The sequence below is a fragment of the Morus notabilis genome, unplaced genomic scaffold, assembly GCF_000414095.1.
Source record: "Morus notabilis unplaced genomic scaffold, ASM41409v2 Scaffold99, whole genome shotgun sequence".
Lineage (NCBI taxonomy): Eukaryota > Viridiplantae > Streptophyta > Magnoliopsida > Rosales > Moraceae > Morus > Morus notabilis.
This window is the reverse complement of record NW_010362482.1, coordinates 105,240-121,187: the sequence shown is the minus strand read 5'-3', so window position 1 is coordinate 121,187 and position 15,948 is coordinate 105,240. Positions and strand designations below refer to the sequence as shown.

At 34.9% G+C, this 15,948-nt stretch overlaps 3 protein-coding genes across 3 annotated transcripts; all 3 read right to left on the bottom strand.

Moving 5' to 3' along the window:
* Positions 1 to 871: 871 nt before the first annotated feature.
* Positions 872 to 2,188, bottom strand: LOC21410212 (BAHD acyltransferase BIA1). The gene has a single exon (XM_010101990.1). The coding sequence runs from the start codon at positions 2,186 to 2,188 to the stop codon at positions 872 to 874; it is 1,317 nt and encodes a 438-aa protein (XP_010100292.1).
* Positions 2,189 to 7,622: 5,434 nt separating this feature from the next.
* LOC21410211 (BAHD acyltransferase BIA1) lies at positions 7,623 to 8,927 on the bottom strand. Its single transcript, XM_010101989.1, has one exon. It carries the CDS (start codon positions 8,925 to 8,927, stop codon positions 7,623 to 7,625), a length of 1,305 nt encoding a protein of 434 aa, XP_010100291.1.
* A 4,729-nt stretch (positions 8,928 to 13,656) lies between these two features.
* LOC21410210 (salutaridinol 7-O-acetyltransferase) lies at positions 13,657 to 14,988 on the bottom strand. Its single transcript, XM_010101988.1, has one exon. The coding sequence runs from the start codon at positions 14,986 to 14,988 to the stop codon at positions 13,657 to 13,659; it is 1,332 nt and encodes a 443-aa protein (XP_010100290.1).
* Between the last annotated feature and the right edge of the window lie 960 nt (positions 14,989 to 15,948).

Genomic DNA, 15,948 nt, shown 5'->3' with positions numbered 1-15,948 from the left:
ATTATATATATATATATGTGTGTGTATATATATATATATATATATATTCATCCACGCCCGGAGAAGATGTTACTTATTAAAGCAAGCAAATATAGACTGGGGCCCTGATACATATATTATATAATTCAGCAAGAGCACCACAAATTAATATCAGGTAATCAAGTTTTGAACCACCCAAGGAATAAGTTATTACTTAACAGATAAGTACTCTAGTTTATGTTTCTTTTGCATTTCCTTGTTGCTTCACAAAAGTGAATTTTTCCTTCCACGTACATGCACCAATTAGCTGATATCTTGATCTGCAAGAAATATATGATCCATACAATATCCAATCTAAATATTACAGATCAATGCCTTATAAGATTTGGTCTTTTTTTTTTATCACGTGTATAGATTTTTACAAGAACCAATAATTGAATAACGTGAAGCAATCAGACGCTCTCACAGTATATATATACACATATGTCACAGATTATATGATAATCGGTCATTGGGGGTTTATTAATTAATTTACTCAACGTAGTTTCCCTAAACTAAGAAAAGGAAAATCCAAATATTCAAAAGCTACCAATTCATTTGCAAAAAAAATATATACGTCAATATTCATATATAGATTAACGGCGAACAATTGACTTTAAATGAATGACATTTTCTGTGCAAGTAATGCTATAGGGCATTAGTGGTGTTAAGCACCACCATCTAATAAAAGGTGAATCCTGCAACGTGAGACTCACTTTCTATTAGATGATGGTGCTTAACATCGCTAATGCTCTTAAGCATTTTTCTTTCTATGCTAAACATTTAGCATATAATGAACTTGACTTTGTTAACACTGAGATCGGAAAAAAAAAAAAAAAAAGGAAATTGACGATCAAACACTTTGGGTACTAGTAATATACAAATATGCACTAGGGTTGAACGTAGCCGAATCCAAAAGCTCGTTGTCGCGTTCAAATATGGCCATTTTTTCTTCCTCCAACGTCACCCAAGCTTCTATTCCATCCCCTTCTCTCGTGTCCACCAGAATTATAGAATTTTTGAACGTTAGATTCGCACTACTGACCCATATAGGCTTTCCCCACCCAAAGTCTGTCTCATATAACGGAAATTTACACCAACTTGAGCAGCTATAAAACTCCATCTCCTTAAACTCTGCCCATTTCCCAAACTCACCAAGTACTGACAAACTATGGTCTTTGAACTTTTTAGCTTTCTCATTGCAAAACTCATTCACCAACCTCTTCATCTTGTGGACCATTGTGCGCAAGTCCATCTCGCTCTCTTCTATCACCACCGGAACAAACCATATGAGGTTGCCGACCGAGTTCTCGGGCAACGGCGGGTCCGTCCTCGGGCGCAGATTCACCGAGTGGAAAAGAACCGACGTCTTAAATGACCCCGTTACCGACCGAGAAGCGGCGATGGCGCATTTGAAGATTTGAGCCATAACCACTTCAACTCGGGACGGGTATTTGTTGATCATCTGGATGTTGTGATCAATTGCGCCCACTTTGTCCTTGAGATGAGAAATCTTTGAGGCCTCGAACACAAATCTCTTCGTGATCAAATTCCCGGATTTTATGTCGGTTCGCTGCGCGAAGGATAAATCCCTCGGTGGAAGCAAAGAGTCTCCGACAAACACCGGGGAACCTGCTTCACCGGAAGAGGTCCAGCCATGGAGGAAAGTAACGAGTGAGGAAATGTCGCCGATCTTGTGGGAAATGCAGACACTGACGGCTGTACCGCCGCATCGAAACCCCGTAATCTGAATTAGGGTTACGTAGCCTTCCGATAATTGAGCGGTTAGCGGATCGGTGGTTGGAAGGAAGTTGTTCAACAACTCACCGTCAGGTTTTCGGAGAAAATCAGAGAGCTCACAGTCCATCTTGGCTTCCACAAAGAAAGCACCGTCGTCGGAGCAGTCGATGGAGGGTTCAATGGCGTTTGTCCGACCGGCCATGGGGTAGAAAGTGGTTAAAGTTCGAGAGAGAGATTCCCTTAGGCGAGAGGACTGTTCTGAAAAGTTTGTGCCGGTTTCTGCAGGGTAGAAGAAAACGATAAGGCCGTACATTGGAGGAATGATCTGATCGAGAAGAGATAGCTTGAAGATTCTGAGGTGATCCGGCGTCGGAGAGGACGGTTTGATTGTATTTCTCGCGATGATATCGACCTTACCAATACCGTCCATCTTTTCCTTATCTGAAATTCTTTTTTTCTGATGAATTTGTGATCCATTAAGAGCTAGAACAAGCCTATTTATTTATGTGCAGGATTCTTCAAATTGTTTCTTGAGTAAAATGATGATCAACAAGGAATTTAATTCTTTGTTTTTCTTTATTGATCAAGTTGTGCTCTTAATTTAATAAAATAATAATCATAATGATAATATTTATTTAAAAAGAAAAACATAAGTTTCTTAATTCAAAGATTGTGGCCTTTGATCTTCCGCAGTCAAACCTTTTGAGGGAAGCATGCATTTGCCTCCATTGTCTCACCTACTAATTTGAGTTTTTAAAAACTTTATTAAGCGGGTCACAAGTTTCTAATTAACATGGTCAAAACTCAACTGCAATGCTTTCCTTCTTGAAAATTTTGAGGTACTAATATCCAGATGTAAGTTTGCTTGTTTAGGGGTTCAAAAGAAATTAACAATGAGATCAAGCCTTATATTAAATTTATAGAGTAATTAGGCTGTGGATCTGCAGCGATTAATATCGTTCTAGCTAGATGCCCGCATGAAGGGAATACGTTGAATGCGTTGGCCATGTGACCTTCATAATTGCATTCAATTGAGTAAGAGACGCTAAGCTGTCACCAAGTTAAGTGCGCTAGTCGCGATGTTTGAATAATATTTTAGCTAGGCATGATGAGGAGCATGCTGCTTCATTTATTTGTTTATTCATTTTTTAAGCGAAAATTTCATTTTCAAACTTAACAAGTTGCATGTATATATACCTAAACATAGTTTCAAATGGCCATTAAATATAAGAGAGTTCGACCCTAGATCATATCTCAATTGGATTCATTACGGATAAAGCATAAAGGCGAATACAAGTGTCAAGATTTAATGAGAAAAAACCTGTTAGGCATATACAAAAATAAATGAGAACAAAGTACTGGTAAACTAACATGGTATCAGAGCGGAAGGTCCTGAGTTTAAACTTCCGTAATTGCACTCTTTATCCTCATTTAAATTGTCATTATGTGTTAGGTCTTTAATATATTTCGGGCTTAAATATTCACGTGTTAGGCTTTCTAATTAATTTACTCATATGATTGCCTATTGTCCAGCCTACACATGAGGGGGAGTGTTAAAGTATAAAACTATTGTTGGTCCACCTCCTAACAGCTTAAGCTTTTGGGATGGATTGATAAACTAACACAAAGCTTATTAGAAAGAACCACTATAGTCAGTGAATTAAACCAGTTAAGTGAGACCAAACTCTTGTGAATATTGAGAACACAAGTGACACAACTTAAAAACAAATAAGAATGGAGATAACATGACAAAAGGAGGACACCTGCATGCTATCCAACTATCGAACAAAGACATCTTCTTTCTCTCGATTCAGCATCCCGCCATCGTTGAATCATCTCCCACCACCAATCAACGCTGGTCGTCAGCGCTATTCTCCATCGATCCCAATGTTCCCTCTCCTAAGCTACAACGCTTAAAAGGATCCTTGGTTCCTTGCGACAATGCGTAGGTGCAAATCGCGCCTCTAAAAGCACCCAAAAAGACCCCAAGCGCCCAATTGCCTGCCCTCACGCACGCATGCGGTGCATACTAGCAGCATACACTCTCATTGCAACGAGTATTAAACACATTAATTTCCATATAAAATATTAATGCTATTAAGGCTTTGGAGAAAATCAACTCCGCTTGGCTCTGCATTTCCACATTTATAAAATGACAAAAAAGTAAAACACAACAACTTTTCCAAGTAGTGGGCCTATATATGTGTGTGTGTGTAATTGAATTAATTGCAAATAAAGTAATTTAAACTTCTATTTTCTTATTAACTCCAATGTGGTATTTGAAGAGACTGTTGTTAAAATCAGTTTAAGAGTACTTTTATGCTAAATAATTGATAATCCAAACCAATATGTTGGATTAGATTGGATTCGGAGTCATTTTGAATTGACAACAGACTGAAAAAATCTTAATATGAAGATTTTGGACTGATTTACAGCTTGAGTATTTCTCAATCTGTGAATCCGAACTATATATTGATTAATTCTCTTTTGATTTTTATTTAATCTAGTTTATTAATAATTTATCAGGCTGTAACATATTAGATTTTATTAAATTATTTTATATATAATATTTTTATTCTAATTCCTAGCAGTGAGAAAAATGAGCCTTCAAAAGTCTTAACTTTAAAAGGCCCAAATCAGAGCCCAATCTATGGAATTTGAATCTACAAAATTCGATGGATCCATTCCCCGCAGGATGGAGCCCATGGGCTCACCCCGAAAGGGACGGGGATGGGAACTAATCACCAAGCATCCTAGCGATTGTATCTCCCGAGTAACTATTGAGGGCTCTGATGAATTGGGAAAACTAAGCCAAATCCACGAAAAAGGAGAACCCCAGAGACAATACAAGTTTAGAATTTAATGCCACAATAATCAAGTCTATCCTCATTTAAATTGTCATTATGTGTTAGGTCTTTAATATATTTCGGGCTTAAATATTCACGTGTTAGGCTTTCTAATTAATTTACCCACATGATTGCCTATTGTCCAGCCTACACATGAGGGGGAGTGTTAAAGTATAAAACTATTATTGGTCTACCTCCTAACAGCTTAAATTTTTGGGATGAATTGATAAACTAACACAAAGCTCGTTAGAAAGAACCACTATAGTCAGTGAATTAAACCAGTTAAGCGAGACCAAACTCTTGCGAATATTGAGCTAATGAGGTATATATAGTTTATCCAAAAAAAAAGGATAATAAAATAACTATTAAGATGATATTGACATGTTGAACAGTAACGAAAACACATAACAAAGCAAAGTTGATATGCTGAAAAATGTCGATACAAATAATAAAAGAAACGACAATTATAAGTAAATTATATATCAACGTATTATAGCATGTACCATCCTATAAATAAAGAAAAAAAAGAGAATTTCAAGTTTAACTGTTATTGTTTCCAACTCTATTATTTATGTTATTACACAAAATTTTAATGCCATAACGAAAAACTACTTGCAGGTTCCATATATATAAATAAATAAATAAATAAATAAAAAAAAACCTACAAGTTATAAAAAATAACCAGCAGGTTACAAAAAATAACCTGTAGATTATGAAAGATAACTTATAGATTATTAATGGTATGAAATAAATTTACAAAATAGTTTTACTTTAATAATGGCATTTTTGGTTTTCAAATACAAATTCACAAGAAATTCACAAGTCGTGGTGGCGGGGGAAATGAGATAGATAATAAAAGGCAATGCCAAGATGACTCAACAAACCGCATTGATGACGGGACCAAAAAAAAAAATCTTATTGAGAACGCTTGAAGTATTTAGGATTCCCATTGACGGGTTCCAAAGAAATTAGAAATTAATTTGAAGAAGCCTATGAAAGAATCTCTAGTTGATTCTCAAATAAGGCCACATTTTCTTTACTCAAAGTGAAGATGACTTCCACTCGCCTCTAAAAGCACCCAAAAAGACCCCAAGCGCCCAATTGCCTGCCCTCACGCACGCATGCGGTGCATACTAGCAGCATACACTCTCATTGCAACGAGTATTAAACACATTAATTTCCATATAAAATATTAATGCTATTAAGGCTTTGGAGAAAATCAACTCCGCTGGGCTCTGCATTTCCACGTTTATAAAATGACAAAAAAGTAAAACACAACAACTTTTCCAAGTAGTGGGCCTATATATGTGTGTAATTTAATTAACGAAAACAGTAGAAAATAGGCCAATATAAAAAGCTTAAAAAAATATATAGGTCAATTTTTAGCTATAGAAATTAATAGGTCGTCAACCTCGTAGAATTGAAAGTTGCACCAACTGGTACAAAAAAAGTAGTATACATCATCTCTTGTAACTAACTTCCTTCCTTCCATAAAATGCTCAACGACAGCTTGAAGTCCTTCGTCCCCGCGGAACCTCTTCGCTTTCCTTTACCAGACAAGTTATGGACGAAAACAGTAATTTGGCCTATTTATTAACTTATGTAAACTATTGGCCTATTAATTTTAATTCATCTCAAATCTTAGCCTATTTCCCTCTTTCTCCCTTTAATTAATTGCAAATAAAGTAATTTAAACTTCTATTTTCTTATCAACTCCAATGTGGTATTCGAAGAGACTGTTGTTAAAATCAGTTTAAGAGTCTTTTTGTGCTAAATAATTGATAATCCAAACCAATATGTTGGATTAGATTGGATTCGGAGTCATTTTGAATTGACAACAGACTGAAAAAATCTTAATATGAAGATTTTGGACTGATTTACAGCTTGAGTATTTCTCAATCTGTGAATCCGAACTATATATTGATTAATTCTCTTTTGATTTTTTATTTAATCTAGTTTATTAATAATTGACTAGGCTGTAACATATTAGATTTTATTAAATTATTTTATATATAATATTTTTATTCTAATTCCTAGCAGTGAGAAAAATGAGCCTTCAAAAGTCTTTAACTTTAAAAGGCCCAAATCAGAGCCCAATCTATGGAATTTGAATCTACAAAATACGATAGATCCATTCCCCGCAGGATGGAGCCCATGGGCTCACCCCGAAAGGGACGGGGATGGGAACTAATCACCAAGCATCCTAGATTCCTAGCGATTGTATCTCCCGAGTAACTATTGAGGGCTCTGATGAATTGGGAAAACTAAGCCAAATCCATGAAAAAGGAGAACCCCAGAGACAATACAAGTTTAGAATTTAATGCCACAATAATCAAGTCTAATTAGTACAATAGCTAATGAGGTATATATAGTTTATCCAAAAAAAAGGATAATAAAATAACTATTAAGATGATATTGACATGTTGAACAGTAACGAAAAGACATAACAAAGCAAAGTTGTTATGCTGAAAAATGTCGATACAAATAATAAAAGAAACGAATATTATGACTAAATTATCTATCAACGTATTATAGCATGTACCATCCTACGAATAAAGAAAAAAAAGAGAATTTTAAGTTTAAGTGTTGTTTTTTCTAACTCTATTATTTATGTTATTATACAAATTTTAATGCCATAACGAAAAACAACTTACAGGTTCCATATATATAAAGAAAAAATAACCTACAGATTACGAAAAATAACCTACAGGTTACGAAAGATAACCTATAGATTATAAAAGATAATATGCAAATTATGAAAAGATAACTTATAGGTTATTAATTGTATGAGATAAATTTATAACAGTTGCAGAAATAAAATAGTTTTACTTTAATAATGACATTTTTGGTTTTCAAATAAAAATTCACAAGTGGTGGGGTGGGAAAAATGAGATAGGTAATAAAAGACAATGCCAAGATGACTCAACAAACCGCATTGATGCCGGGACAAAAAAAAATCTTATTGAGAACGCTTGAAGTATTTAGGATTCCCATTGACGGGTTCCAAAGAATTAGAAATTAATTTGATGAAGCCAATGAAAGAATCTCTAGTTGATTCTCAAATAAGGCCACATTTTCTTTACTCAAAGTGAAAATAACTTCCACTCCATCACCATCTCTGGTGTCCATGAACAGAATCATGTTCTCGTACGTGTTACTCGGGACAGTCACATAAACAGGCTTTCCAAAACCAACGTCAACCTCGTAGAATTGAAAGTTGCACCAACTGGTACAAAAAAAGTAGCATACATCATCTCTTGTAACTAACTTCCTTCCTTCCATAAAATGCTCAACAACAGCTTGGAGTCCTTCGTCCCCGCGGAACCTCTTCGCTTTCCTTTCGGTGAAGTCTTTAATTCCTTGCCTCAGTTTAGCCACCAAACCCTGCAGCTGACACTCCAATGGCTCAGTACTACCCTCGTAAATGTTATTCTCTACCTGCAATGCAAAGTAACTCACGAGGTTTCCCGCGGAGTTCTGCGAAAATGGCGGCTCAACTCTTTTGCGCATGTCCACACTTTGTGTCACGAGAGAATACCTTGGCGTCACCTGGGCGGATGATGAAGCTGCCATGAGGCATCTCCAAAGGAGGGCTGTCACTACTTCAACCTTAGTAGGTTGTTTGACGCTGTCACTCACTAACTTGGCCTTTAGAGCCGCGATCGTTGATTTATCAAACACGCATCTCTTCGAAACGCCTTCCACCCTTTTCAGCTCCAGCGCAGCAGGAGGCGCGAACGAGAAGGTATCTCTGGGAAGGTAGTAGGAAGCCGCTTCAAAATCCGGAACTGCAGTGTTAGCCCACGTCTTCAAGAATACGCTCAGCGTGGCTGCGTCGGCCAACTTATGCGACACACACACGCCTACTGCCACTCCTCCGCAGTCGAAGAAAGTGGCTTGAACAATTAATAATGGCCATGTGCCTGCTTCTGGCGATTCCATCGCGGCAGGAAGGAAGCGCCTTATGAGTGCCTCGTCTTTGTGTTGCTGATCTAGAAAGATGGAGAGGAGGCAATTGAATTTCGCTTCGACATACTGAGCTCCGTCGTCGTGGCATTCGATGACGGTGTTGTCCTTGACTCTCCCGGCAAGCGGGTAGAAAAGAGTTAAGGCTTCAGACAGAGATTTCTTAAGGTGGTTGGATGTTTGGTCGGGCGTGAGGACATTAATATTAGGGTAGAAAAGAACCAAAGAGGTGTAAACTGCAGGGACAATTTGATCGAGAAAAGAGAGCTTAAAGGTTTTAAGGTGAGAAGGAGTTGGAGAAGATGGTTTTATGATTTCTCTTCCAATGATATCAACCTTCATGGTATTCTCTGCCATATCCCTCCTGGTAATTAATGGTCAATTCCTCACGCAGTTTGTGTCGATTTTTTTCTGGCATAACGCTTAGTGGAGATACTGGTTTAAGGGACTAATTGTTTTGATCACCCTCCATATCCTTTGATACCTTTTGAAACATATTTAAATCCACATGTTTTTTTTTAAATCTTTTGACGTCCCCAAGGAGAAATAGATTGATTAGTTAATATTATTGGTAGGGAACTAGCAGCCGGCCATCTTTTGTACTTGATCTCTTTGCAATCTATTTGGATTGATCTGAATGTTTTAGTCTTCCCAGAAGACAAATAAAACAGTCTGAGAAAACGAGGGAGGTAAATAATAGAATATTAAAATTCAGTTAGAAGTAGTTGTCCCGTTTTGTTTAGGAATTCAACAAAAAGTTAAAAGAAAATTGAGTTTATTAACTAAACACTATAGGCTAGATTATGAAACAATCAAAATGAGTTTGTTAACTAAACAATAGCATTTTAAAAGAAAATTGTTAGACTAAAAAATAAGTTTATTAACTAAAAAAATAGTAAAGATTGACTATATGTGATTTGTAATAATTATAGGAATAAATCCAGTAAATCTCTCAAATCTATCAAATTTGAATATGGGATAAATCCGATTTATCTCCTATTTATTTCATTTAGTTATGGATAAATCCTATCATGATATAATTATATATGAAGCAGATGAAGAGTTATTTGTTTATGTGTTATACCTTGGCTCACCACATTCTTTTTATGTGCCACTTTGAGATTATTATTCTTTTCTTGTAATATTTTACAAAGTTTGCCCTTAAAAGTTTTACCAGATCATTTGTTCCTAAACATGCATGGTCAAATTAGGCTCAACTGTACCATTTTCCTTCTTGAAATTTTAAGGTTCTAATAAAATCCAGTTGTAACTCTGCTTGTTTAATTGTTCATAAGAAATTAACCATGAGACTAACTCTTCCACATATATAAAGCCCTTTTTAGGAAAATTGACAGAAAAAAGCAAACAATATATCTTCATGACGTTTGGACTGTTAATAATAGTTCATTCAATTGCTATGTTGGTTGCTCTGTTAATTTTCTTTCACAGGCTGGATGGGAAATTTTGAGAAAAATCCTCTACTCTAAACCCTAGATTCTAATTTTCAGAGAGATTTTTAATGACTTTTGTTTGTATGCTAACAGAGATGGCAAGTGTTCAAATGTTCAAAAAAAAAAAAATCGCTTGACTGCTACAGAACATATTCTACGAGTAACAAGCGCTAGAAGTTTCCCGATTTCATCCTTAATCTGTTGTACTCAAAAGAGTTAAGGCTTCAGAGAGATTTCTTCAGGTAATTAGATGTTTGGTCGGACGTGAGGACATTATTAATATTTGGGGTAGAAATAAAAAATCAGAGAGGTGTAAATTCCAGTCTTAATCTGATCCAGAAAAGTGAGGTTGAAGAGTTTATGGTGGGATGGCGTTGGAGAAGATGGCTTTATGGTTTCTCTTGCAATAATCTCAACCTTCATCTCCGATCTGCCATAGTATATATCCCTCCTAATATACCTGAATTTATTTTTTACGCAGTTTCTTTGGATATTTAAATGCCCTTCACATCCTTTGATGGTCGTTTGACAAATATTTAATAATGTCCACGTGCATGTTTTTTTAAAATTTTTGTTTCTAAAATCCCTACGCAAGTAATTAAAATAGATTGATTAGTTTGTAGCCTTCTAGATAGGGAGCTAGCTATTGTATTTTCCTTTGCCATCTATATGGATCAATCTAAGCATACGCTTAGAGTAAGGATCTGTGTCATGATTCGTAATTCGTTATAGTATTTTTTTCATAAAAAATACACGTAAATCAAGAATAATTCTGAATTATGATTCTGAATCTATGAACCAAACGTTCTCTAATATTTTCAATAAGAAATACACTTTTGGGTTGTTTATTTCAGCTATTGGGACCTTTGGGTCCAATTCTAATCGTTCTTAACGATTCAAATCGACGTTTGGATTAGCGAAAATAAGGGGTCATTCAAACCACTACAACCAACTCAAACCATTCTCAAACTATTAAGGGTGTGTTTGGCTGCCTAAAAAACTCAAAAAAAATGCAATTTGAGTTTCAATTTTATTCAAGTTCATGTTTTTTTTAAATTTGAACTCGAGTTTGAGACTAAAACTCGAGTTCAAGTGTCCCTTTCAACTCGAGTTCAGAAACTCAAACTGAACAATATTTTTTCTATTCTTAAAAATACTATAACTTTTTTGTTTTAATCCTGATTGAGATGATTTTTTTCTATGCGTTGACAATGAAAAGACAAATAAAACTCCACCCATATACCCTATTAAAATTTTTCATCACCATTGAGTTTTTATTAAAATACTATCTAAATACAAATTTAAATTTTGACTCACTCAAACACAAACTCAAATTACAACTTCAACTCAAGTTATAACTCAAATTTAACTCAAAAATTACACTCAAGTCACACTCCAAAAAAACAGGCCCTAAAATTAGAATTCATACCCCTCTTGAATTTAAACGATTCGAATGGTTTTGCTACAGTGAAATAAACATTTTTTGTTTTTTTTTTCTCTCATCAACTTAAATCTTAACAATGTCATAATTTTTCTTTTTAATTCCGATTGAAATCTTTTTTTAATGCGTTCCTAATGAAGAGATGAATAAATCTTCATTCATAGTGCATGTTTTTGAACGTCATTTACAATGAGATTTTTTAAGATTTAATATAACACTCTAGTGATAGTTTTTATCACTTTATTCAAACACAGTTTAAATTTTATTCTTAATTTAAATTACAATTTATTTACATATTTAAACAACAATTTAAATCCCAATTTAAATTTTACAATTCAAACCAAAAAAATTTCAAACCTTCACGGTTTGAATTGTTAAACCAAATGAAGTGGGCCCTATTGGAATTTTTCTCACAACTCACGACTAAAGCGTTAATTCATCCACGTACGAGTATTGCCATGTGAACTCTTTAATTTATTTATTTTTTTTCCTAAAACTTATTTTGTGGGCCCTCCACTTATTCTCTCTCATTATTTTTTTCAAAAATAGTCAAAAATAAGCTAATATGAAAAGCTTAAAGAAGTATATAGGTCAACTTTTAGTTATAGAAATTAATAGGTCATAACTTGTCAAGTTATGGTTCATAACCAGATAAGTTATGGATAAACTTGTCAAGTTATGGTTCATAGTCAGATAAGTTATGGACAAGAACTGTGATTTATGGACAATAACTTGTCAAGTTATGGTTCATAACCAGACAAGTTATGGATGAAAACAATAATTTAGCCTATTTATTAACTTATGTAAACTATTGGCCTATTAATTTCAATTCATCTCAAGTCTTGGCCTATTTCCCTTTTTCTCCCTATTTTTTTTCCCTAGGTATTTTTCACAACTCACAACTAAAGCGTTAATTTTTTTTCTTTTCTTTTTAAAGCATCCAATAAATAACGAATAAAAGTTACAAGTGATAAGAGAAAAGAAATGAGATATTTAAAGAAAGAAAATTGTTAGACTAAAAAATAAGTTTATTAACTAAAAAAAATAGTAAAGATTGACTATATATGATTTGTAATAATTATAGGAATAAATCCCGTAAATCTCTCAAATCTATCAAATTTGAATATGGGATAAATCCGATTTATCTCCTATTTATTTCATTTAGTTATGGATAAATCCTATCAAGATATAGTTATATATGAAGCAGATGAAGAGTTATTTGTTTATGTGTTATACCTTGGCTCACCACATTCTTTTTATGTGCCACTTTGAGATAATTATTCTTTTCTTGTAATATTTTACAAAGTTTGCCCTTAAAATTTTTACCAGATCATATGTTCCTAAACATGCATGGTCAAATTAAGCACAACTGTATCATTTTCCTTCTTGAAATTTTAAGGTTCTAATAAAATCCAGTTGTAACTCTGCTTGTTTAATTGTTCATAAGAAATTAACCATGAGACTAACTCTTCTACATATATAAAGCCCTTTTTAGGAAAATTGACAGATAAAAGCAAACAATATATCCTCATGACGTTTGGACTATTAATAATAGTTCATTCAATTGCTATGTTGGTTGCTCTGTTAATTTTCTTTCACAGGCTGGATGGGAAATTTTGAGAAAAATCATCTACTCTAAACCCTAGATTCTAATTTTCAGAGAGATTTTTAATGACTTTTGTTTGTATGAGATGGCAAGTGTTCAAATGTTCAAAAAAAAAAAAATCACTTGACTGCTACAGAACATATTCTAACGAGTAACAAGCGCTATAAGTTTCCCGATTTCATCCTTAATCTGTAGTACTCAAAAGAGTTAAGGCTTCCGAGAGGACATTATTAATATTTGGGGTAGAAAAAAAAAATCAAAGAGGTGTGAATTTAAATTTTTTATGAAAGAAAAACACCGTAAAGAACTAAGAATAATGATTTGGAAACAAAGGATGAATCTTTAAAACAAACATCTCATTAAATGTTAATGATTTGAAACATAATGATGCGAAGAAAAAGGAAAGGGAGAGAGAATTTCTTTTCTTTTCTTTTAAAAGCATCCAATAAATAATGAATAAAAGTTACAAGTGATAAGAAATGAGATATTTAAAGAAAGACAATACCAAAATGACTCAACAAATAATGATCAAAAAGGCAGAAAATTAACAAACAAACGTAGGATATTTGGGTTCCTAAGAATTGGAAATTAATTTGAAGAAGCGAATGAAAGAATCTCTAGTAATCGATTCTCGAATAAGGCCATATTTTCTTTCCTCAATGTCAAGACGACCTCCACTCCATCCCCATCTCTTGTGTCCATCATATAAATCAAGCTCCCGTAGGAGTGAGATGGAATAGTCACGTGAATTGGCTTTCCAAAACCCAAGTCAGCCTCGTAGAATTGAAACTTGCACCAACTTGAAAAAAGAAAGAAGTGGGCATCATCAAATCTTGCAAAAGTTTCCTTTCCTTTCTTAAAACTCTCAACAATAACTTGGAGTCCATTGTCCCCTCCGAACCTCTTCGCTTCGTTTTCGGTGAAGTCTTTGATTTCTTGTCTTAGTTTAGCAACCAAATCCTGCAGTTCACACTCCAGCCGCTCAGTACTACTCTCGTAAATGTCATTCTCCACCAGCAATGGAAAGTACCAAGCAAGGTTTCCTGCAGAGTTCTCTGGAAACGGCGGCTCAACTCTTTTGCGCAGGTTCACAGATTGAATCAAGAGAGAGTACCGCGGTGGCTTCACCGGAGCAGCGAAAGATGCCGAGGTTGATCGTGGAGCTCCCATCAGGCATCTTGAAATGATGGCGGTGACTACTTCAACCCTAGTAGGTTGCTTGACGCTGTCACTGTCGAATTTGGCCTTAAGAGCGGCAATCTTTGATTTATCAAACACGTACCTCTTCGCCACGCCTTCCACCCTTTTCAGCTCCAGCGCAGCAGGAGGCGCGAACGAGAAGGTATCTTTGGAACGGTAGTTGGAAGCTGCTTCAAAATCCGGAACCTCATTGCCGGCCCAAGTCTTTAAGAATATGCTCAGCGTGGCCGCGTCGACCAACTTGTGCGACCCGCACACGCCTATGGCCACTCCGCCGCAGTCGAAGAAAGTCGATTGAACAAGCAATAAAGGCCATGTGCCTGCTTCTGGTGATTCCGTCGCGGCTGGAAGGAACCGCCCTATGAGTGCCTCGTCTTTGTGTGGCTGGTCTAGAAAGGTTGAGAGGAGGCCACTGAATTTCGCTTCGACAAAATGAGCTCCGTCGTCCTGGCATTCGATGACGGTGTTGTCCTTGACTCTCCCGGCCAATGGATAGAAAAGAGTTAAGGCTTCAGACAGAGATTTCTTCAGGTGGTTAGATATTTGGTCGGAAGTCATGAAGACATTATTATTAGAGTAGAAAAGAACCAAAGAGGTGTAAATTGCAGCATCAAACTGATCGAAAAATGAGAGATTAAAGATTTTAAGGTGGGATGGAATTGGAGAAGAAGGTTTTATGGTTTCTCTTCCAATAATCTTAACCTTCATCTCCTCCGCCATATCTCTCCTAGTATAACTGAACTTATTTCTTACGCAGTTTCTATGGATGTTTCTTATGGCCGCCACAAAGGATTTGCAGAGATGCTGGTTTTTAAAGGACTAATTGCGTTGTTTTGATCAATATTTATATCACCTCAACTTTTTCAATACGATCTTCTGACAAATATTCTTCAATATTTTTTGTTTTCAAAGATGTCCACTTACCAGATTAAGGAATTAATAAAGCAGTCAGAAAGCATTTATTCTGGCAGGCTTTAGTTTTTTAGCGCTTCGATTACTTTTTGAAAATGAATCATATTCTTTAGTGCAACATAAAAACGACCAAAAAAAAAAAAACGATTAGACATATAAATATCCTTTTATATGGCGCACTTTGTTTACAAATTAATCAAATGCACATTTATTCTTAAGTTTTGGGACATCACATGGCAAGTCATGTTATTCTTAAGTTTTGGGACATCACATGGCAATTGTTAAAATTTTAAAAAAAAAAAAAAAAAAAAAAAAAAATTCTTCAGTACTAAGGAACATATATAACAAACGGCTAGAAGTTTCCAATTTCAATCCTTATTTGTTGTGTACTTAGAAAATCTAGTTAAGTTCACCAACTACGAGTACGTACAGTAGAGGAGTCAGAAATTTTTTTGAAGGGGGACGTAATGGAACCAAATTTTAAAACTGAAAATTACAATACAAGTACATTTTCTTAATTTTGCCTCTCCTTTTACCTCTACTTTATCTACTTTATTATTTTTTATTATTTTTTTCTGAATAAATTAAGCTTGTAATAGAATTTAATCCACTTTTTAAAATTAAAGCCCATAAAATATAAATTTACCAGTACTATAATTGATTTTTAGTTTATTTGAGGTTTTAAGATTGTAAATGAGTATATTTAAAACTCAAATATTAGGGCATAACTGAAATCTTTTTGAAAATTCTATTTCGATATGGCAATTT

What these genes read in the sequence shown, in the direction of transcription:
- LOC21410212 (XM_010101990.1), bottom strand. Translation starts at nt 2,188, where the DNA reads ATGGACGGTATTGGTAAGGTCGATATCATCGCGAGAAATACAATCAAA.
- LOC21410211 (XM_010101989.1), bottom strand. Translation starts at nt 8,927, where the DNA reads ATGGCAGAGAATACCATGAAGGTTGATATCATTGGAAGAGAAATCATA.
- LOC21410210 (XM_010101988.1), bottom strand. Translation starts at nt 14,988, where the DNA reads ATGGCGGAGGAGATGAAGGTTAAGATTATTGGAAGAGAAACCATAAAA.